This window comes from Mytilus trossulus, chromosome 3 (assembly GCF_036588685.1).
Source record: "Mytilus trossulus isolate FHL-02 chromosome 3, PNRI_Mtr1.1.1.hap1, whole genome shotgun sequence".
Lineage (NCBI taxonomy): Eukaryota > Metazoa > Mollusca > Bivalvia > Mytilida > Mytilidae > Mytilus > Mytilus trossulus.
This window is the reverse complement of record NC_086375.1, coordinates 35,479,315-35,503,108: the sequence shown is the minus strand read 5'-3', so window position 1 is coordinate 35,503,108 and position 23,794 is coordinate 35,479,315. Positions and strand designations below refer to the sequence as shown.

At 32.3% G+C, this 23,794-nt stretch overlaps 2 protein-coding genes across 2 annotated transcripts; one reads left to right on the top strand and one right to left on the bottom strand.

The window, feature by feature from the left end:
• Nucleotides 1-8,163: 8,163 nt before the first annotated feature.
• LOC134710720 (GDNF-inducible zinc finger protein 1-like) lies at nt 8,164-10,023 on the top strand. Its single transcript, XM_063571112.1, has 2 exons — nt 8,164-9,315; nt 9,520-10,023. The coding sequence occupies exons 1-2, from the start codon at nt 8,164-8,166 to the stop codon at nt 10,021-10,023; spliced, it is 1,656 nt and encodes a 551-aa protein (XP_063427182.1).
• Nucleotides 10,024-21,235: 11,212 nt separating this feature from the next.
• LOC134710719 (zinc finger protein 492-like) lies at nt 21,236-23,218 on the bottom strand. Its single transcript, XM_063571111.1, has one exon. The coding sequence runs from the start codon at nt 23,216-23,218 to the stop codon at nt 21,236-21,238; it is 1,983 nt and encodes a 660-aa protein (XP_063427181.1).
• Nucleotides 23,219-23,794: the final 576 nt, after the last annotated feature.

Genomic DNA, 23,794 nt, shown 5'->3' with positions numbered 1-23,794 from the left:
TTCGTTGACTTTCGAAAAGCGTTCGATAAATTAAGCAGGAGAATTTTGATTTATAAATTACTTCGCAATGGAGTCAGCAGTAAATTTGTGGCCATAATTAAATCGATTTATACGTCTGTGCGTCTCCGAGTAAGATCTGGTGGACTTCTTTCTGATGCCTTTGACAATTTATTAGGAGTGAAACAAGGCGAACCTTTATCTCCTTTATTATTCCTCTATTTTATTAATGATATTATTGAAGATATAACTGTTACAGATAATGAAGATGTAGTGAACCTGAACGGACTTTTAATTTATTTGATACTTTTTGCAGACGACACTGTCTTATTTGCGAAATCTGCCAAACTTCTTCAACAGCTACTTGACAACCTATCCAAATACTGTAGAAAATGGAACATAGAAGTTAACACTGATAAAACTAAGATAGTTGTGTTTAGAAATGGATGGCAACCTGTAAGCAATCATTTCATATTTAATAATCAAGAACTTCAAATCGTAAATTCATACGTTTACCTTGGAATGTTGATGCACTTTAAAGGGAAACTTCGCAAAAAAATCAAAAATTGATATTATGTCCATTCTGTATAAAAATGCTCAAATTTATAAATATTAAAGTTTTATTCCGCTAGATAAGAGATCACCATCGATTTTAAATTTTGAGTATCAGTTCTCGGCCTTCCGCCATTTTGTTATCTTGTCCAAATAAAAATCCGATATGTCTATAAACCACAAAGAAACAAAACTACAGTAACCGATGTAGTCTTAATTACGTGTCGATATCTTGTCGATCGTACGGTTGTTTTATCTGACTAACTTACTTGATACGGACAATGTTCTTATTTTTTTAATAACCATATAGTCTGTTATTTTTAGACTGTTAATATTGGAATCGGTTAAAAAGTCAAAGTTCAAATCATAAATAAGTGTTCCGTGAAAATTGTTTTCGAAAATCTAATTCGTTCATAATTCTTTAAAGTAATATACTTTATTCAAATAAATTGGATCTTCGCTCCACTGATCACCCGCATGGCTTAAGGTATTACTCCCAAAGGTATTGTGAGGGGTGTAAGGTGACACGTCCAGGTATTCAAGCGATTTCCTGTCGGGCTTGCAAGTTCATGCATCGTTTCACTTCTGTAGGTATTGATCAGTGTACACGGCCGATAACTTATAACTGAACTATCAGGTGCATGTATAATAGGGTGCGTCTAAACACTGCTAAGGAGTCCTTAGTGCACTAAGGACTTATAACATGCCACTAAGGACTAGATGGGGTGCTGTTACATGCAATTTCTTTTCATATTATGGTAGAGAATGATATTTAATGCATAAATTTCAATTTTTGTAGAAAAATAATCATAGATGAATAAGATATTCAACATTATTTAGACACGTGCCCGTATTTCTTTGATGTGCCGAAAATCAATGAACCGTTTGACACGTGTCATATTACATAACTGATTACACGGGAATCATGGTATTTGTTGTGTTTAATGGACAACATTGGTAAAAATATGAATTGTTGTTGAAATACTATTAATGTGTTTTTTTTTTCAGAATGAAGAAGTATTTTTTCTCAAGTGTATTGAAGTTTTTTTTAATTTGATGTTCATATATTAATAAATGACAAATACGGTCGACGACGGACATGCGTTCGAACAGGTATGGAGCCGAAACACATTATTTTGTTTCTTGTGGTGCACTTTTCAAAATTTATTTTCTTATATGGAGACGTTGAGCAATGTATTACTGGACAACACGTAATCAATAAGATAATAAACTTTTTACTACATGCAACCACCCTTGTGCGTTTGCTATGGTACTTTTTTCAAAATTTTATCCTTTTTTTTAATTTACATATGAAGACGTTTGAGCAATCAGAGACGTATATATGTCTCTGGAGCAATGTATTTGGGGACCAAAAAAAATCCATCTGATAAAAAATATTTACTACATGTAACCAAACTTATTTAATGCAAGCTACAAGTAAACAGACGGATTTAGACAGAAATCATTTTTTTGTGCGTATGCTATGGTTCATTTTCAAATTTTATTATCATATGAAGAACACGTTTGAGCAATATATTTCTGGACAAAAACGAGTTCAATACGATAATAAATTTTTGCAACCAATGTAAAAAATGATGTGGTAGGGTTGGTGATGAGACAACTATTCACAAGAGACAAAATGGCACAGAAATTAATAACTTTAAGTTACCCATACGGCCTTCAGCAGTGAGTATTTTTTACAAAGCACTCTCAACATTATATCTTTAACTTTAAATTAACAAATGCAGGAAATTATTCGTAAATATGTACTAAACACTGTGGAACATTTTGAAAAACATTTCTCTTTCATATATTAGAAATAAAACCTAATCTGACTAAAATTCGTTAAATGATTATTTTAAACTTCTTTTACTTTTAATAGAAGAAAAAAAAAACAAATGTCAAACAATTTCAAATTAATAAGTACCGCCTTTGTGAACTGATATCAAACTGGTTGAAAACTAGTGGTTTTGATAAATCACAAGGACGCCACATGATTTTTTTATCAATTCAATCGTTTTTCGTTCTAGTACGTAAAAAGCAGTAATAGAAAGTGGACAAATAAAAATCATGATTTATAGGTTTTTTTTTCGGAATTTACTCATGTTTTAGTGAAGCCACTCGTAACGCATCTTTGTCGGAATTAAAATAAAAACAAAAAAGTTATAAATATATATATTCATTTGGTCTTCATGTCTCTTACATAAACATTTACCAAGCTGACCACACTCTTACTTATTAGTTGGCGCACATCAACATTAAAACCTATGTCAAATAACTATGTCGGGAAATAAATGAAACAAAAGCAAAATTATTTGTACTTTTAATCATTTAATCTTTTAAATAAGAACAACACATTTTATTATGATAATCAAGTATTAATCTTTTCGATACAATTGTCAATTTCTTAAATTAAAGAATATATATGATTGTTTAATCAGTTGTTATATTATTTGGCACGTGTCAATCGGTTCATTGATTTTCGGTATATCAAAGAAAAATGGGCACGTGCCTAGAAAATGTTGAATATCTTTTTTATTTATGATAATTTTTCTATAAAATTTTAAATTTATGCATTTAATATCAATCTTTAACAGAATATGCAAAAATAACACACATAACAGTAGTCCTTCTAGTCCTTAGTGGTATTGTATAGTCCTTAGTGCACTAAGGAGTCCTTAGCAGTGTTTAGACGTACCGTGTATAATATACATCTCTGTCTTGCGTGTCCGAAAGTGATATAATATACTAGTCATTACTTAACTCATACGCTTGTTTATAATTGTATTATATGTCTCTGGGAAAATGTAATATTTACTCGTTGTCAATAGTAAAGGACATAGTTGGATCGGTAAACGGACAGAAAGTCACAGGACAAAAAGTCACAGGACATAAAGTTACAAATTTGATAGGACGAAAAGTCACAGGACAAAAAGTCACAATTATTTTTTTGACAATTGTTTGAATATATAAGAGAAAGATCTTGAAATATTTTCTTTTTATTACATCTATTTATTTTTCAGTGTAGGACATTGTTCATAAGCTTTGTTAAATGAAAAGTTATCAAATTTTAATCATGCAAAGGGGACATTTCTTGGCACCATGAAGCCATTTAAGTACAAAGTCACTTTGACATTTTGTTTTCAGAACAATTATTTGTTCATCATTGATATTTATTGAATAAATTTTAATTACAAAGTTGCTTTATATATAAGAGTTCAAGAAGAAAACAAAAACTTTGTTTTTAAAACTATTTTTTCTTGTTTAAAGAAAAATACTCTAAAAACTGAATTGTGACTTTTTGTCCTGTGACTTTTTGTCCGTGACTTTTTGTCTGTGACTTTTTGTCCTGTGACTTTCTGTCCTACATTCGTTGGATCATTCCAGAAATGTTGATTAAAAAAATGTGCGCACTTGTCGACGTATCATTTATACGCCCGGATAGAAAGTTACGGAACTACAGCGCAATTTAAAATATATACATGTATACATTGAACATAAGAAAGAAACATACATTTTGTGCAAATTTGGGTAAAAGTTTTGTAAATAGACTAGTCCACGTATACTAACTATACAAATCCTTGCGTATACTAACAGTATGTAATCATCCAATTCGATAGACTATTGTATACCAAAAGAAGATGAAGAAGAAGAGGACCAATTTGATTTAAATACAGGTCGATCTATAACTTGCTTTGGTTCATCGAAGTTATGAACATAGTAAAATCACAGATTTATATATCAATTAGATTGTTCTCGAATAAAGAAAGAAATTCGTCATCACCACAATTGTTCCGACATATGCAACTGGACGTACACTAATAATCCCCGAGGGATGTGAATATTTTCTAGGAAAGCTATTGAGTATTAAAGTTTCAAATCATTTTCGGGATTTATTTTCTTTCTTGATATTCAATGACAGCAAATTTAAAGAATAAACTGCTTTTCAGATATTTGTCCGCTTTAGGGGTATTCTTGCCAGTTGAACAGACTTATAATTACATTCAAAAATAGGGAAAGATGACATTAAACTCGTTGTCTTTTGTTTTTAAACATCTTTGGTCAAATAGTTATTAAGTATTATACGTTGTGAGACAAAGACTATTTTAATAAGGACGTCCCCGATTGTGATTAAATTTGGTTGACGTTTTTCACACTTGATAAAGAATATCTATTCGTAATTTTTCGATTCCATTCCAAGAAGACCTTAAATTTGCTGTCAATTTTTAAAAACTTCTCAAGTAGAAAAATATTTTTTCTTTATTCGTTCATATTATATTCCGCTTCGGTAGAGTTATCTTCAGTGAGTTCCAGTTATTAATTTATACGTGGCTTTTAAAAAGTCTAAATCTAAGTGTTCTCATTCATTTATTTGCCTAATAAAAAAAAATAAAAATACTTTGGTAAAGCTATTTTTATTTTTTTAAGTTCTCCTTTTTATTAGACATCAATCAAGGACAAAAGGTGTAAATCATTTCAATCGGACATTTGATTTTAGTTTCCCGTCTTTAACCGAAAATTGTGTATTTCTTAGTAAATTAACTTATTTGAATTAAAATAAATAATAGCACCAAACATAATTAAATTATTCCACGGCGATCAATTTTTATTTGTCACCAACTTGAATATATATTTTAAATATGTATATTGAATGCTCCCTTGTCTTATAATTCACTGATCCGAATAGACAGTCACACCTGGCAAGATGTGCCCGAGAGGCGTGGTTAAATACCGAAGTGCAAATAACAATTTACCTTTCAACAAGCCATCTACGAGTATTGCCACAGAACCGTGAATACACACATCGTATCAACCAAGTCATAGCAGAGATATATAGTAAAAGGTCAATAAGAGTACACCAACATATTGTCTTTACAGATTATTGTACTTTTCTTTGTTCACCTTATCAGTCCGAAAATAAATTAATTAAAAATAAATTTATAACTTTTTGTGTTGTCTACAAAAATAATTCGAATATATACGTTTAACATAGAAAATTTATCTCATGAATATGTACAATTGAACGTCTGTGCGTTTTATCTTCTTATTATCGGATGGTTATTTAGATAAAGCGTAAGTCATCGGCGCGCTTACGATTACGTTAAAATATGATTAAAAACCAAGACTTTTAATGATTGTGTTTTAAATCCCGGCATGCAAAAACCAGGAGAAAACGTCACGACCTACAGGAAGTAGTTAATATTTTTTCATTAAATATTGAATTTCTCCTTTATTACTGCACATATAGCAATAAAACTTTGTGAATATATATATTATGTCATAATGAACATATTTAAACCATAAGTGAAAAATCGTGAATTTTCCCTTTAACGGGAAATTCTTACACACGCAAAAGCGACTATCCCAACAAGGATCAAGAGCTCTCTCAACACTCTTAAAATGTTTAGATAATATTTACATTTCTATCAGTAAAGCAACAATGTCTTCTTTATGACAGTATGGTTGGATCGGTACTGAACTATTCTTCCGAAATATGGGGTTTTCACCGTGCCAACGACATAGAGATTATCCATAACCGTTTTTGTAGGTTTGTTTTAAAATTAGGTAAACGTGCTCCTATTAGTTTTCTTTGTGGCGAACTTGGTCATCTACCTATGTATGTTTTGAGAAAACAATTAATCTTAAAATATTGGTTACGTATTGTTACATATAAGCCAGCTTTTGTATATGATGTATATAAAATTTTATATGACGATGCAAATCATGGTAAAATTAATTGGGCATCTAATGTGCGTGATTTTTTATTTAGTCTTGGAATGAACCATATTTGGATTGATCAGAATAATATTGATATATCGTTTGATGTTATAAAGACACGCATTAAAGACCAATATCTACAAAAATGGTCAGCAAATATATGTGACTGTGAGAAATTAAGTGTGTATAGTAGCATAAAGTTTGATTTTTGTCTTGAAAATTATTTTGGCTACATTAATAATAGTAACATTCTTACAAAACTACGAAGTGGTACATTGAAACTTAATGTTGAAGTTGGTCGCTTCTCTGATATACCAAGGGAAATGCGTCTATGTGTATGTTGTAATATGCAATGTGTTGAGAACGAATTTCATTTTGTATTGGTATGTCCAGCATATAGGGCAATTAGAATATTGTTTTTGCCACGCTATTATTGTTCATGGCCTACTATTTTTAAACTATCTTGTTTGTTGAAAGCTAATTCTAGATCTCTAACAATTAAGCTCTGTAACTATTTAAAGAGTGCATGGAAAGCTAGATCTGATATTATTGGTTAGCAACATTATGTATGTTATTATTGTATTGTTCTCTGTTACTAGTCTTTTGTCACATTATGTATATATTATGTATTGCCATAGCATGTTTCATATGCTTTTGCAAATAAAATTCATTCAATAACCTATATGATAGCGTCTTTTGAATGAACGGTCATACCATATGAAGAGTTTAGAAGTAAACTGTAACAGAGTGTTAATTACCCCGACCATACGCGTATGGTCCGACCATACGCGTATGGTCGGACCATATGAGTATATACCCATATGGTCATGACCATACGCGTATGGTCCAAATACTCATATGGTCCGGAACATATACATTGTACATCATATTCTTGACGATAAAATTGGACTTAATGTCAGTATCATCAAATCATTAAATATTTTAAAATCTAAAATATTTATCTAAAGATATCACTGTTTAAGAGTAGACAACCAATCGACACTTAGGATTCATAAAATGTTATTATCTACTTTCTTTTCTTTTTCTTTATATCATCTAATTGCAACAGTCTATATCTTTCACAATGGAGATTGTAACATAATCGCCTACATTTTGGATCTATAATGTTCTGTATCACTTTAAAAACCATTTAATGAAATGACTCTATAGTCGAGATTCACGTTGATAGTAAACATGCATATTTAGAGTATAAATATGGTATATTAGTATTTATCGCTATTTTGTTCATTTTTCCTTTGATCTTTTTTTGTGATAATTTTCATATCATGCTTCTCGCTTGATATGGAAAAATTATCGCTAGAAACAAAGGAGGCCACGTGGTGTTGCTAACGAAATTGACATTGAAATTGACAACTTCGTCATAGGTAAAATAGCGATAAACAGATTATCATTGGTCATCTCAACTCGATTGCTTTTCTCACTTTCGCTGTACCAGCTCAAGCGAGAAAATCAATCTCGTTGAGATAATCAACGATAATCTATAAATATATGGTACAAATAAGTGATATATATAAAAAAATCTGAGATTTATGATAATAAGGGGAGGGACTATATGGGGCTCACACAGGATCCTGTCCTCAAGCACCTGTGGTTTCTGACATTGACCTAATATTGTATAGATCTGGGGAAATATATCTGTATGAAATGTTCCTGAATATCAAGATCGTTTTTCTTCGGCAATATTACTATTCAAATATAAATCAGAGAAACAAGTTCTAAATTGCATAATTTGGGTCAAAATTACCTTAATTAAAAACAAACTAAATCATTTCGCTAGTTTTTGTCCGTTGTGGTCTCTGTTATGTTTTTGGTAATTTCCCTACGCTATATCGTTAGTTTCTTTCCCCATGCATACTAGTCCCATTGATCAACATCATGTGTTCAGTCTTTGGCCACACAGAAACTTTGCTTTTGACAAGTTTTTCTGCAGCATTGAAACATTTCCTATGTAGCCCAGAATGCGTATTGTTCGAAAGGTTGAAATGGGAAACAAGAGTAAGAATTTCTCCGAAAAATACAGACACTGGAGTTGATTATGTATGTTCTGGTCAGTTTGAAGATATTATTCGAGCAAACGAAATTATACACACTTTTGCCCAACAATTTAATAGTGGAAATGTCATTGATTCTTTAAATGCTTCAAAATTGGTGTCAGATTCAAACGAAAAACAAAAGTCATTACTCGTTCATGATTGTGAAGATGATGAAAGTGATATTGGTATTAATTCAAATTGCCAGCTTAAAATAAACCCACAGAGTGGTACCAATTCAAGTTTACAAGGACTTGAAATCCCCAAGTGCTGTACAAGTAAGAGAGTTACAAAAGACAAAATCATAGAAAAAACTTGTAACAAAGACCACATCAATATTGCATTAAAAGATGCTGAATCAACTATAGTTTCAGATTTTGTTTCTTCCTCAGAAGATGAAAGTATCACAAACAAAGGAGCACATGCTTCTACTTCAGTTTTATCTAAACCTGATATACAGCAAAACCATATCACCTACAATTTTAAAAATGCTCAAGTCAAACATGTCAAAGATGACTTTGAACCCATAGACATGACCGATGAATTAGTGTTGAATGATTCATCAGATGATGATCACAAAAGTAATGAAGAGAGCAGTGAGAAGGAAATTATAATACATGTAGGTCCTGAAAAATACAATCAGAATGAAAACAACAACCCATTTACCATTACTGAAAACATGGAAGAAGAGAAAGGTTTATCACAGCCAGGCGAAAATAAGAAAAGAAAAAGAAAGAATCACAAAACATGTAAAGTTATTGATGTTCACCATCCTGATGTGGATCTCAATGCCCTCCCAGGAGAAAGTAGTTTCAAGTACGAAGAAACAGTGTTTTCATTGCAGAAAAAAGCTGGTAAACTTATAAGGGATAAAGAAAATCCAAAAATGGCCAAGTCTGAATGTGGAATTTGCTCTTATGTGAATTTTTTACCATATGCTCGTTCAAAAAGACAACTTATGCAGCATTTTGCAAGGAATCATGCTAAAACAGATCCTGTATATAAATGTGAACTATGTAGTAGAAGTTTTTGTACTACACAAAATTTATATAACCACAAAAGGCAAAAACACATTTTTAAAAAATGTGAAACATGTGAAATAGTAGTTCTTAGGTCATACTATCATATGCACATAAAACTTCATCAACATGATCAAGATGGGAATGTGATACGTAAATTTGAATGTGATATATGCAAAAAGAAACTGTCATCCAAGCATGCTTTGCAACAGCATCTGAAAAGAGTTCACTTGTCTGTGGAAGAGAGAGAATTATTTACTTGTGAAACTTGTAAAAAGTCTTGGCTTGAAAAAAAGACACTTGATAGGCACATGAAAGTTAAACATGGAAAGGGTGTTGTTAAAGAACATTTATGTGACATTTGTGGTAAAGGTTTTGAAACTCCTTATGATGTCAAAAAGCATAAACAAGTTCATGATAAAGTACCACAATATGTTTGTGACATGTGTTCTAAAGCATTCAAGTTTAGAACAGGGCTACTTATTCATATGAAGACTCACACAGGTGAAAGAAATTTTCTGTGTAAGGATTGTGGGAAAGCATTTCAACAGTTGGGTACCCTAAAACGACATCAACGTACTCACACTGGTGAACGCCCATTTGTATGTAGTCTCTGTAAAGATACATTTAATGATAGTTCAATACTTCGACGTCATATGATTTTGAAACACAAGAAAGAAAAATAATGCCTGTCAGATTGTGAAATCTTTTTATTCAGGGATAAAAATGAAACATTCCCAACTAACCAAGCAGGCAAGCTCCTTAAAAATGGACTAGACCTTATTATATGTTGAAATTGTTGAACACTAATTTTTAAACAAAGGAAAGTCAACATGGTCAAAAGCACTTGTAAATAAAATGGTTGAAAAATATTTTCTTTTGTAGAATTTCGTAAAGGGGGTATAATTTATAAAAACAAGAATGTGTCCATAGTACACGGATGCCCCACTCACACTATCATTCTCTGTGTTTAGTGGACAGTGAAATTGGGGTCAATACTTTACATTAGAAAGTGAAATTGGGATCAAAAGTCCAATTTGACTCTAAAATTAGAAAGATCATATCATAAGGAACATGTGTACTGAGTTTCAATTTGATGTCTGTCCAGCTTCAGGTTAAAGTTTTTGGTCAAGATAGTTTTTGATGAAGCGGAAGTGCTATCAACTTGAAACTTAGTACACATGTTCCTTATGATATGATCTTTCTAATTTTAGAGCCAAATTAGACTTTTGACCCTAATACAGTCCATTGAAAATGGCAAATGATAGTGTGAGTGGGACATTGCATTGGTGTACTTTGGACACATTCTTGTTAGTGATTGGTGGTACAGGTTGGCTGTCACTGCCCACAACAGTCAGACATAGAATCCTTTAAAGAAAACCAGAGAACACTTTTTCTTTTCAGAAAACACTGACAACATCCTAACATACTAATCACACTGATCTGTTTCCACACATGTATTGGCAAAAGATATATCAAGAGAAATGAACCTTGTCAATGTGATTACATATATCTTGTTTAAACTTATTTTTATACGCCATCTACGATAGTAGAAGGGCATTATATCATGTATATAAAAAAGAAGATGTGGCATGATTGCCAATGAGACAACTATCCACAAAAGACCAAAATGAAACAAACATTAACAACTATATGTTTTCTGGTCTGAAGGGCTGTTCGTCCGTCCATCTCTCTCTGTCCCCCTTCAGGTTAAAGTTCTTGGGTCAAGGTAGTTTATGAAGAACTTTTAAGTCCAATCAACTTGAAACTTAGTACAGATGTTCCCTATGCTATGATCTTTCTAATTTCAATGCCAAATTACAGTTTTGATTCCAATTTCACGTTCCACTGAACATAGAAATTGGTAGTGTGAGTGGGGCATCTGTGTACAATGAACACATTATTATTGGTCATGTTTGTGGACCACTTGAAAGGTTTCACTTATACAAGTGGTTTAATCAGAGACATATATATAATATGTCTCTGGTTTAATGTAGGACATCTAACGATTATAAGTTCAGTAAGAAAAGTTCATAGTCACAGTTTCTAGATATAACTATAGCTACTGTACATACCACAACCCTGAATCTAGAAATGTTACATGAAAAACTGACACAGATATTACAATCTGACAAACCTTGAGGATGCATATCTTGTATACAGATGCAGTGTGCTACAAAGTTTTGTCTGTATTATGTCCGTGGTCCTTGCATCACTTTCATGGTTCAGGGACTTCTTTTAAAAGCGATTTTTTTTGGATATGTGAATGTCTTGCTTATTATGAGTAAAATTATATATATTTGGTATATATTAATATGGATTCTTTGCAAGGTCAACATGTCCGTCAGACAGGGTTCAGAGACCTCAAACTCATTTCATAAATGATCAGATACTGTATTAGAAATATGTCCATGGAATCATTCTAATGTGTGACTCAGTCTGGCGTGTTTCTTCTTACCTTGATCTCTTTTAAACGGTTTATTGGTAAAAATTAGTAAAATATGGTTTAGTTTTTTTGCGGTCGTATACATAATATCTATACCACGTCGTCTGAAGACGTTTGGGTTCCGACAACAGCGTTGGTATAAGTAAATAGAAATATATGAAAATTTAAACTCCAGATTAATAACCACAAAAGGAAGGTTGGGATAGATTTTAGTTCCAACAGTTAAGAACATGATTGGAAGCCAAAAGGGGTCCAAGTAAGCATTTTAAGCTCACCTGGCATAGCCATGTGAGCTTATGCCATCACTTCGCGTCCGTCGTCGTCCGTCGTCTGTCGTAAACTATTTCAAGAATCTTCTCCTCTGAAACTACTAGGCCAAATACTTCCAAACTTTAACTGAATGTTCCTTAGGGTATCTAGTTTATAAATTGTATCCGAAGTTTTGATCTATCAACAAACATGGTCGCCATTGCTAAAAATAGAACATAGGGGTCAAATGCAGTTTTTGGCTTATATCTCAAAAACGAAAGCATTTAGAGCAAATCTGACATGGTTTAAAAATGTTCAATAGGTCAAGGTCTATCAGCCCTGAAATTTGCAGATGAATCAAACAACCCATTGTTGGGTTTCTGCCACTTATTTGGTAATTTTAAGGAAATTTTGCAGTTTTTGGTCATTATCTTGAATATTATTATAGATAAAGATAAACTGTTAAAGCAAAAATGATCAGCAAAGTAAGATCTACAAATAAGTTAATATGACCAAAATCGTCAATTGCCCCCTTAAGGGGTTATTGTCCTTTAATGACAATTTTTCCATCATATTTGCTTACTTTAAAAAATCTTCTCTAAAACTACTCAACCAAATTTCAACTGAATGATCAGTAGGGTGTATAAAATAAAGTTTGTGTTTTATTTTCTATTTCGTCAAAAAACATGGCCGTCATGGCGAAAAATAGAACACAGGTTAAAATGCAGTTTTTGGCTTGTATCTCAAAAATTCCAGCATTTAGAGCAAATAAGACAAGAAGTTAAAGTATTTATTAGGCCAAGGTCTACCTGTCCTGAAATTTTAAGCCGAATCGGGTAACTGGTTTTGCAGGTATAATGCCCCGGAATTGATAATTTTTATTTTTTTTGCAGTTTTTGGTTATCTTGAATATTATTATAGATACAGATAAACTGTTTATAGCAAAAATGTTAAGCAAATTAAGAACTTCAAATAAGTCAATTTGACCAAAATTGTCAATTGACCCCTTAAGGAGTTATTCCTCTTTAAAGACTTTTTTCACAATTTGTTCATTATGTTTACTTTAAAAATCTTATCCTTTGAAACTGCTGTATCAATTTCAGCCAAACTAGGCTAAATGAGTTTCAGAGTATCTAGTATAAATTTTATATTTTATTTCCTTGTATGTCAAGAAACATAGCTCCTATGGCTAAAATATAACATAGGAGAAAACCATTTTTTTTTTACTTTTGAAGAAAATAGGACGATTTAAGAACATTTAAATAAATTGAAAAGCCAAAATAATCATTGATGAGAGATTTAACCAAAAAAATTAAGGTGAGCGATTCAGGCTCTTGAGAGCCTCTTTTTAGTTTCTAGACAATAGCTTCTGGAACGGTGCATCTTTTCTACGCTACGCACGTTAATCAGTGTAAACGAGAATTTTTATGTTATTTCTTCATAGACAGAAAAAAATATTACAGTCATTCCTTAAATATTTATCATGTTTATATTCATACTGTACTGTGAAACCCGGAAATCATTGAAATGAATGGAAAACAATAAAATAACCGTTATTTTGGAAACAAGAGTGCACACGCTGAAATAACTCACCTTCTCAGGGGCGGATTTAGGCGGGGGCGTGGCGGGCGTGCGCCCCCCCCCTAAAATTTGCAAAGCATGGGTCGACTTCAACATATTTAATGTATCAGAAGAGACCATTCAATCTTTTTTAACATTCAAAGTATATAAAACGGTCAGTTTAACATAATCAACGTGATTACTAATCAACTGACCTACGCTTTATTAAAGTTCTATAAATGATTTCAAAGGAAGGTGTCAAACGCCGAGCTGCATTTAATGACAAATATAATAGGTTTTTAGCAGTTAAAGTAAAAACAAATGTTACATTGTATTTGCGGTTTTTATAATCAATTTGTTGGATAATTGAAGTTCCAACACATCCCTTACTCACTTTCACAATTTCATCATGACACGGTCAAGAAAGCAGTCGGCAGGTGAGATTCTTTTATAATATCCGTAATGAAAGATAGAAATACTGTTTCAGGCGAAAGGTTAGTTTATTAATTTGTATCTCTGTGTCTATATTTATTTCTCATTTGCAACCTAAATATTTAGCCGAAATCTGTACCGTATTACTGTATGCTTGGATCCCTAGAAAATAAACATAACTGCGTAAATGCATCTTATTTTGATTTTAGTTGTTTATGGCGAACAATGCAGCTAAGTCTGGCACGACCTCCGAAAATCAAAAAAGTAAAAAAAGGACAATTAAAAATCGCTGGTAAAAGTAGAAATTTTCGTTTGAAAAACATATTGGTATGGTGCGCAATTGTTATCTGTCTCGTCTCACTCTGCGTCCGTCTGTCCGCCCGTCTATCTGTAGATTGTTATCAGGTGTGGATTGATATAAAAAAGAAGATGTGGTATGATTGCCAATGAGACAACTATCCACAAAAGACCAAAATGACACAAACATTAACAACTATAGGTCACCGTACGGCCTTCAAGGCTGTTTCAGCTTTAAACTTTAATTCCTCGCTTATTTTAGCACACAATAGTTCGAGATATCAACATTACACCCTTTTAGAAGAATATTTCAATAATTTTACCTTAAAAAACCTCCAAAAATTTTTCGCCTCGCTCCGCTCGGCGATGATAACAGTTGCGCCCCCCCTAACTTGAAATCCTGGATCCGCCCCTGCTTCTTTACTAATCATTGATATTATCCTTAATATAAAGTCTTTACTTTGACCACTGAACCATGAAAATGAGGTCAAGGTCAGATGACACCTGCCATTTAGACAAATACACCTTACAATCATTCCATACGTCAAAGTTAGTAGACCTATTGCATACCGTATGAGAAAACCAGACAAAAACACAAAAACTTAACAATAACCACTGAACTATGAAAATGAAGTCAAGGTCAGACGACACCTGTCAGTTGGACATGTACATCTTACAGTCCTTACACACACCGAATATACAAGACCTATTGCTTAGAGTATCTGAGATATGGACTGACCACAAAAACTTAACACTGATCCATTAAATGAGGTTTAGGTCAATTGAACATTACAAAAAAATCTTAACTTTTTTCAAGTTGTCACTGAACATTGAAAATGAGGTCAAGGACATTGGACATGTGACTTACAGAAACTTCCAAGTTCGTAACATGAGGCATCTGTATACAAAGTACGAAGCATCCATGTCTTCCCCGTTCTAAAATATAAACATTTTAAAAAGTTACCTAACGCCGCCGCCGGATCACTATCCCCATGTCTACGTTTCTGCACCTAAAGTTGCAGGCCCGACAAAAATGGGTAGGGCAAAAAAAATAATTCCTGTTCCCAAGTGCCTATGAATAATACGAACTGGTTTTATTTCAATTCAACTTCTACGTCAGACTTTTCGTAAGATACTATTTAATTTATAAACAAATATATATATAAAAAAAAAACCAATTTACTTAAATGATCACAAGATCATACAAGGCTTTGCACCAATCAACATTGAAAGCCCCTCACTGCCAGTCACATGATAATATCCATGATCCATACATAGCAGGCTAACGGATGTATTAGAATTCTTTGCTAGATTTCAATAACCTTACATCTGGGAATTCATGGATAAGGAGCGGATTTACGTGGCTGTAGCTTGAAATGTCCGGCGCTTGGGCCGTGTGATGGTAAATAAGGGGATATTCATCTACTTAAGTCCAGCTGGGTTGTCTCCAAGGGTTTCCAGGGTGTAATTTTCCTAACAAACCCTGTATGCGCCCTTGTTGTTGACAAATCAATGTTTTAATTTCTTATGATTACATAACGAAATAAAATCTATTTTATTCTAATAACATCATGTCATAGTTGACTTCATAGGCGTCAATTCAAAATTGAATTTTCTTCTCAAGTCAAATTATACTAATGAACTTAAGAACTTTCTTAAATAGTAATAGGCTTCGAGTTTGAACAATTTATCAATCTAATTAAAATATTGATCTCTGATTACGTTATACTGCATGTATAACGTAATCAGAGATCAATATTTTAATTAGATTGAACAATTTATTCAATTTAGAATAAGTCGAGAGGTTTCTTCAATTGACGGCAACCAACGATCAACTACAAGTTTGTTTAAAAAATACAAATCTGGAAAAAAGGAATGATTCTTATGTTCTACTTTTTAGAGTGTAACGATTTTGGCAAACAAATTTTGTATCACCTTGAAACCCACAAGGGGGACTGGGGAATAAAAAATATGGTCATTTAGGGCTTCTATCGACCACCACTTTTGAAACCCTTACCAAATTGTGGGTCCATTTGGCTGTGTTGAATGTGTAAGTACGCAGTCACACCCATGCAGGCAGACTATTAATCCGATCATGGCTCATGTGAAGAGAGTGCCACTCTTTTCACACGTTAAGAACCCTTGTAACAACTTTTTTTATGGTTCTGTAGGTGTCCTGTTGCAATTCAAAATTTATGCTCTACCTATTGTATTCTCTTTTTTCAATCAACGAAAGGTCATGCAGCCATAAATTTTCTGGAGGGTTTTACACTCCTATAGCTAGATGGTATTCTTATAATCTTAGCAATTTGATAAAAAAAAAATCCGCTTTTTTGTTTGCTTACCTTTTATGATTTCACATGCATTTGTGCGAGAATATTTGAACAAGCGTGTCTATTAAAATTGGAAGATAAGGATGAAAATACATATTCTGCCACTTTGATAGTAGGGTATAATTGTGCAAGACATTGGGAAAAAAACAGCCTCGCAATAGCTGAAAATGCATATCTCGTCTACTGAGATTCGTTTGTTTTAATACTAGAAATGTGCAGATATGTGTACTTTACGTATCTGAATAATGATAATTATAAGATTCATATTCGTTTCAAATTAATATAAGATCAACGATTCAAAAATATACTTTGTATTTTTTTTTTATGTAATCCACTAGCCGAAGTTAAAGTAGGACTGAGCAACCCCTACAAGCACTCACAGTGTTGGTTTTTTTTAAATTGTTCGTCTGTCATATTTGTTTTCGCTCATTTTTAAAACTTGAGCATAAATCAGGATTTTGTTTTTTTTTGTATTGAATTGATAAATATTCTTTCTAATATAATAGCTACCTTAAAATAAAGTCTAACCCACGTGGTCTAACCACTAATTGCAGACCATAGAATGCTCTGTAGTTACAGCTACTTTACAGTACGTTTTGCTACTTGCTTAAGGCCATATAATGCCCTGTGGTAAAAGCTACTATACCGTACGGTTTGCTAATTGCTGAAGGCAATATAATTCTCTGTAGTAAATAAAATTGAGAATGGAAATGGGGAACGCGTCAAAGAGACAACCGACCATAGAACAGACAACAACAGAAGGTCGCCATTGAATAGGTCTTCAATGCAACGTGAAATTGGGAAGGTCTATTAATTAACAGAACAGATAAAACCAGGACAGTTATTTTCGATACGTTTTTATCTGTAATTTTTGTTTTACTCAACATATTGTTACAATTTCAATTGTTTATAAAGAACACGGTATTTACTTATATTATTTGAAAAAAATATAAAAATAAATAATAAGCAAGGATTTGTATAGTTATACTATACAAATCCTTGTAATAAGTAAGTTAAAAAAAATCTGCCAGGACAGTTTAATTTTACCGGACCTTCTCCTTTTGTTGAAATTATTTCAAAATCAAAATACAAAGTTGAATATCTTCTTCAAAATAAATGTCTGGTAAACAAATGTCAGTTCATTGGAAAGTTTAGAATATAAGCTTTATAAAAATATAAAATTATATGATCTTTTATGACATTAACACCAAAAAAATCTACCAGGACAGTAGCTTACACCGTTAAATTGTAAGAATAAAATGGCTGAAATTGTCGAGAAAAGTTTACATATAATTGTTATATCTTCTTCAGAACAACTGTCTGACATAATATTTTTGTACGATTATAAAGATTATGGAATAATATTTCTAAAAATCTATGATTTAATATTTTCTTCGTCTTTTAAAGGTAAAAAAATCTGCCAGGACAGTAGTCTTTTACGTTAGGAATTTTGTTGAAATTATTTCAAAATCAAAGTATAAAGTTAAATATCCTCTTCAAAATAAATGTCAGGTAAACAAATTTTAGTTAATTGAAAAGTTTAAAATATAAGCTTTATGAAAATAAAATGATATAGACATTTATTTCCTTAACGCCAACAAAAAAAATGCCAGGACAGTAGCCCACGCCGTTTGAATTATCAGCTGGACTTAAGCCTTCTATGCTACATGTTTTATAAATGGCAGAAATAAACATTATTTTGAATCATAAAAAAAATGTACTTCTCATGGATGTTTCACGACTTTAATGATAATGGTTGTTTGTTGCTTCTAATATAGTAAATTGAGTCAACCATGTTTGAAGGTGGTAAGTAATATATGACCATCAATAATTCCAACAGCAGACCGCTTATGAGCCATTTCAAAGAATGAGGTAACAATGTTCCTATGCTTTTTTTCTCCTTCAGATTTTAATGAAATTGTCTTTTCAATATCAGAAATAGACAACAGTTTGGGATGGGTAACAAGTAAAAAAGGAAACCATGCTTGAAAAAGGTTTGTTTGAACATTAATCAATTCTCCAAAGGACCATGCATTTATGAGTCTATTCAACGAGTTTGGTTAAAATATCTTCTACACATTTATTCATATTTTACTGAATTTGGTCATTTCTATATTGATTAAAAGTGGCTGCCACTTTTGACAGAAGTTTGGTTAATAATGTAAACATAGTTTGTCATTTCAGCGAAAGTTGGGTTGCAATAGGGTTTTTAAATTTTATTGCGTCTATTCGATTTCTTGTCAACTTAACTACCTGCAGATATGACAATGTTATCTCATTTGTCTGCTTGACCACATGACCTGAGTCATTAAAGGGGTTGATGAGAAATAAACAGCAATTCCCTGTTCAAGCTTTTTGGATTGACTTTGTCATCTTCTCTATTGAAACTGAAACAGACAATTTTTTTATGGTATTTCAAATCTGAAACAATAATTCTCATATAGAACTATTCCACATAATATATTTTCCTGTAACAATAGCAGCCAGTTTTGTGAAAAGAGATCTCAAGCTATGTTTATTGGGAAAAAACAAACATTTGTCTGCATGTTTTATTTTTCTTTAAAGTTCGGTCAAAGTATAAAAACATGTATAAAAATACTGTATATTTCTATAGAAGTTTATCATGATCATCGTGTTTATACAAGGTTATATATATAATTATGTTTTGAAAATTTACAGGCATCTGATCAAAAGCTGTCCATGGACAATATTAAATTTTAGAGGCACATCTCATCTCTAATTTCTTACCAAACTGAAGCATTCAGTGCTGTTTGATGCTTAAATATGAGAATAAAATTAAAACAAAGATGAGGGGCCGAAACCAATGCACATGATGAAATAACAACCAACCACACGACACAGAAGCAACGTATCTCGGGGGAAAAGTGTTTCATAACAGAGTTGCAATGGTCTAAAAAGAGTTGTGATTAGATATCAGCATGATAAACACCAAATCATTTAAAGAAAAAAATATGTAAACATCAAGATTATGAAGATATATTTGACATACAACTTTCATGAAGAAGGTTCTTGACCCCAGACAATATTGATGGGTAGTAAGGATGCATATATGTATGTCAGACATTTTGGTTAATTGCGAGCCATTTATACTAAATGCTTTTAGCTGAAGGTATGGTATAGGCCTCTCAAACTTTTGGGATTGAGTGAACGTATATGTTCACAATTAATCTTAAGTTATTCAATATTTTTTTCCATGCCATATTATATTGTATTAGTTATTTAGTTTTAACTCATTATTGGTCAATATAATTCCAATTTTAATTTTTCATTAGAATTCTAAAAAAAACCATGATATATATGTCTATGCATGTTGTGCCTAAAAATTTAACTGTTCTATACATGTACATGTAATAAATGATAACTTTCATAACAATGATAACCAATTTATATATATATATGTTCCGGACCATATGAGTATCTGGACCATACGCGTATGGTCATGACCATATGGGTATATACTCATATGGTCCGACCATACGCGTATGGTCGGACCGTACGCGTATGGTCGGGGTAATCAACATGTATACTTTTAAACTCTTCATTAGGTGTGACTCTTCTGATTGTTACGTCACTAAAATGTAATTTTATGTATATTAAAAAAAAATTATTTAAAAAAACAGTTTCGCACAGTTAATATTTCTTACTATTTGTAAGTACAATTATAAAAAGATGCCAAAATTAAATGAACATATTGTACAAGGAATTTTATTGTTTAAAGTAGGTGACATCACCGGCAAGGATCATGATATTTTTTAAGACATTTTAAAAGTAAAATATTAAAAGTGTATGTTTCTTTATTTTTTCTATTCCTTTTTTCTATACTTCTATTTAATCTAAATTATATGACGGTAAAATAGCATTTAAGAGCCATGAAATAGCCACTGTCTTTATCTAAATTGATCTGTGAAATTCATTTTATGATATTGGAGATCTAGAGTTTCTCAAAAACACCGTAGACACATCGGAATTGTCCGAGTCGATATCACTGCACGCAGCCAAAACAAGCAATCTCAGAAAAGCTACATGTATGGTACCGTGTGAATTTCATTTTAAGTATACACAAGCATACACGAATACAATTAGCGATGAAAACTAAGATCAACTGACTGTGGCATCAATATTCAATGTTAATGTAGCTTTTGACATGTAAAATTAATACATTTTTTTGTAAACACATTTGTTTTTAAGATAAAGTTCATTGTATTATTTCTATTGTAAATTTGAAAAAATACCTATATGGTCCAAATACTCATATGGTCCGGCCCGTTTATAACCAAACGAGTATAATACTCATATGGTCCGACCATACGCGTACGGTCGGACCATACGCGTATGGTCGGACCATATGAGTATACGCATATGGTCATGACCATACGCGTATGGTCCAAATACTCATATGGTCCGGAACATATATACATGTATATGCAAGTTAATGTTTTTTCACTCTTTTAAAGAATTTGATTTTTGACACTGCAATTGTCTATGACCATGATGACTAACAACTGTTAAGTTTCAACTAAATATAAGCGTCGACTGTGCTATGTAAACTCTATTACATGATCACACCTTGCATTTCTTTCTTGGATTCTCTGTTGTGTGACGAATCATATGCTTACGTAGTGTTGAACGATCGTAAAATGCCTCACGACAGAGGCTGTAACTACATACAAATGGGGGTGCACCTTTGTGTACGAGTGAATGTCGTTCTAGAGAGCTTGCTAGTGTGTATGTCTTTCCACACACCTTACAAAAATAATCTCTTGCACCAGTGTGAGTCTCCTTATGTCTTTTTAAACAATTCCTCTTTTTAAAAGATTTGTGACACACATCACAAGAGAATGGGTAAATGTCATCGTGGATCTTTTTATGTTGATTTATTCGTGAAAGATTTGGAAAAATTTTACCGCAAACTTCACAAGGGTATTCCTGAGGTTTGCTATGTTTTAATTTCATATGGAAATCTAATGATGTTTTGTCAGGCCAAAATGTTTTACAAAGTTCACATGGGTATTTCTGAGTTTCGCTATCTCTTCCATGTTTAAATTTAATGTGCAAATCTAATGATGTTTTGTCAAGCCAGAATTGTTTACAAATTTCACATTCAAATGATCCTTTCTCATCTGCAGATATCTCAAGTGTACATGTATTTTTTTCAGGCTGTTGCAAACTTAACTTTGGGGTAAATTTTGTTTCACATTTATCATCTTCCAATTTATAGGTATCGCTTACATCTTCATGAATCCTTGAACGCTTTAGATAGTTTGATTTACGAATTGATGTTCCACAAGTTTCACAATTGATGAAAATGTGTTTTGATCTTTTGTGTTCATATAACTGTGCTTTGGTACAAAAACTTTCACTACATAGTTCACATTTATGTACAGGTTTAACATAAGCATGATTCCTACGATAATGCTGTTTCAGCTGTTTCTTTGACCGAGCATATAAAGAAACATTGACAAAAGGACAAAATCTACACTCTGTCTTTGCCATATCTTGATTATCTTTATCCCTAGTTAGTCTACCAGCATTTCTCTGCATTATAAAAACTGGTTCCTCGCCATCTTCATACGATAAATCTTTAATCTCATCAGGCATTGAACCTGGACTAAAATCTGGATGATCATCATCAAAGTCTACTTTACAAATGTGTTGATCCTTCCTTTTTCTTCGAATCATTTTTATACCTTGGTTTGATATATTATTTTCTTCAGGGGTATTATCATCAGAAAAATGATAGTCGTTTACTATTTCATTGTCTTTATCAGAAGTTTGTACTATTTCATTTTCCCCACTGCTTTCGTTCCTCTCACTACTGTTTTCTGATTCAAAGCTGGGTATTTGAATTTTCTCAACATGATCTTTTTCAACCAGGCTCTGCAAAGACTCTACGTCACCTTCGACTTTTGAATTTTGAGCACTTTGGGAATGGGGATTTTCATGTAGAGCATGTTTATATAGCACTGAAGCAGAAGCATTTTCTTCTTTGTTCACCCTTCTTTGATTCTCTTTGGCAGAAACAAAATCTGAAAGTATATTAGTGTCATTGCATGTATCCGTCAATAATATGTCTTCTTTGGTAATATTCTCTTTTGTTTCTTTCCTTGTGTCTACTGTCACTGTTTTGATTTTCCCCTCGTTCTTTGAAAGTTTTATTTCTTGTATACATATATTTGAATCTTGTCTTGGTTCTTGGTCATTGAAATTACCAGACTGATCAATTTCAGCGTTTTGCAGGAGCAAGCACTTTTGTTTTTCATTCAAATCTGAGACCAATGTTGAAGTTTTACAAAGAGAATCATTAACGTTTTCACTAAGATGCTGGATGAAGGTATTTATAATTCCATTCGCTCGGATGATGTCTACAAAACTACCTAAAAATACATAAACTTCACTGTCAGTATCTTGGCGAGAAATTTTTACTCTTGTTTCAGATTTCAATTTTTCAGACAACTCGCTGTCTGAATAATCTAGGAATTTGCTCAATATCACCGAAACACTTGGCAAAAGCAACGTTTCTGTTTGACCAAAGACTAAACCCATGTCGTGTCGTTTATTTTTAACAAGGAGACTTTCCTGAAGGGGAAAGAAACTATTGATATTTGCTCAGTAAAAGTCTAATGGAAAGTTACCAAAAATACATACAACATACAACAATGGTCCAAAATTCTTTCCGTAGTATTAAAAATTATAACTAAAGTTGAGACTCAGAGTGACTTTCTAAACATATCATATGAGTCATATGACATTTTAGAATATAAGAAGAGTCGAAATGATGATGGCACTCCTATCAGGAAGCATATTTCTGTTATTGAATTTGATAAGATAAGATATTTTATTGAGTTTAAAAACCCAAAATAACAGGATTGATACCAACACAATACACATTGGTTAATACACACAAACATATATATTATCTGACCATATATATAATTATTGTATATATATATGTAAAACTCAGATCTATGTACGACCTCAAATCTGTGTCCGTTTCTCAAATCTATGCCCCATCGTGACGTCAATCGCTAAATTATGTCCATAAAAAAATATTCGACCTCAAATTTGTGGCCGATTTTTAATTATGACGTTATTCGCAAATTTATGCCCTTAAAAAACAAT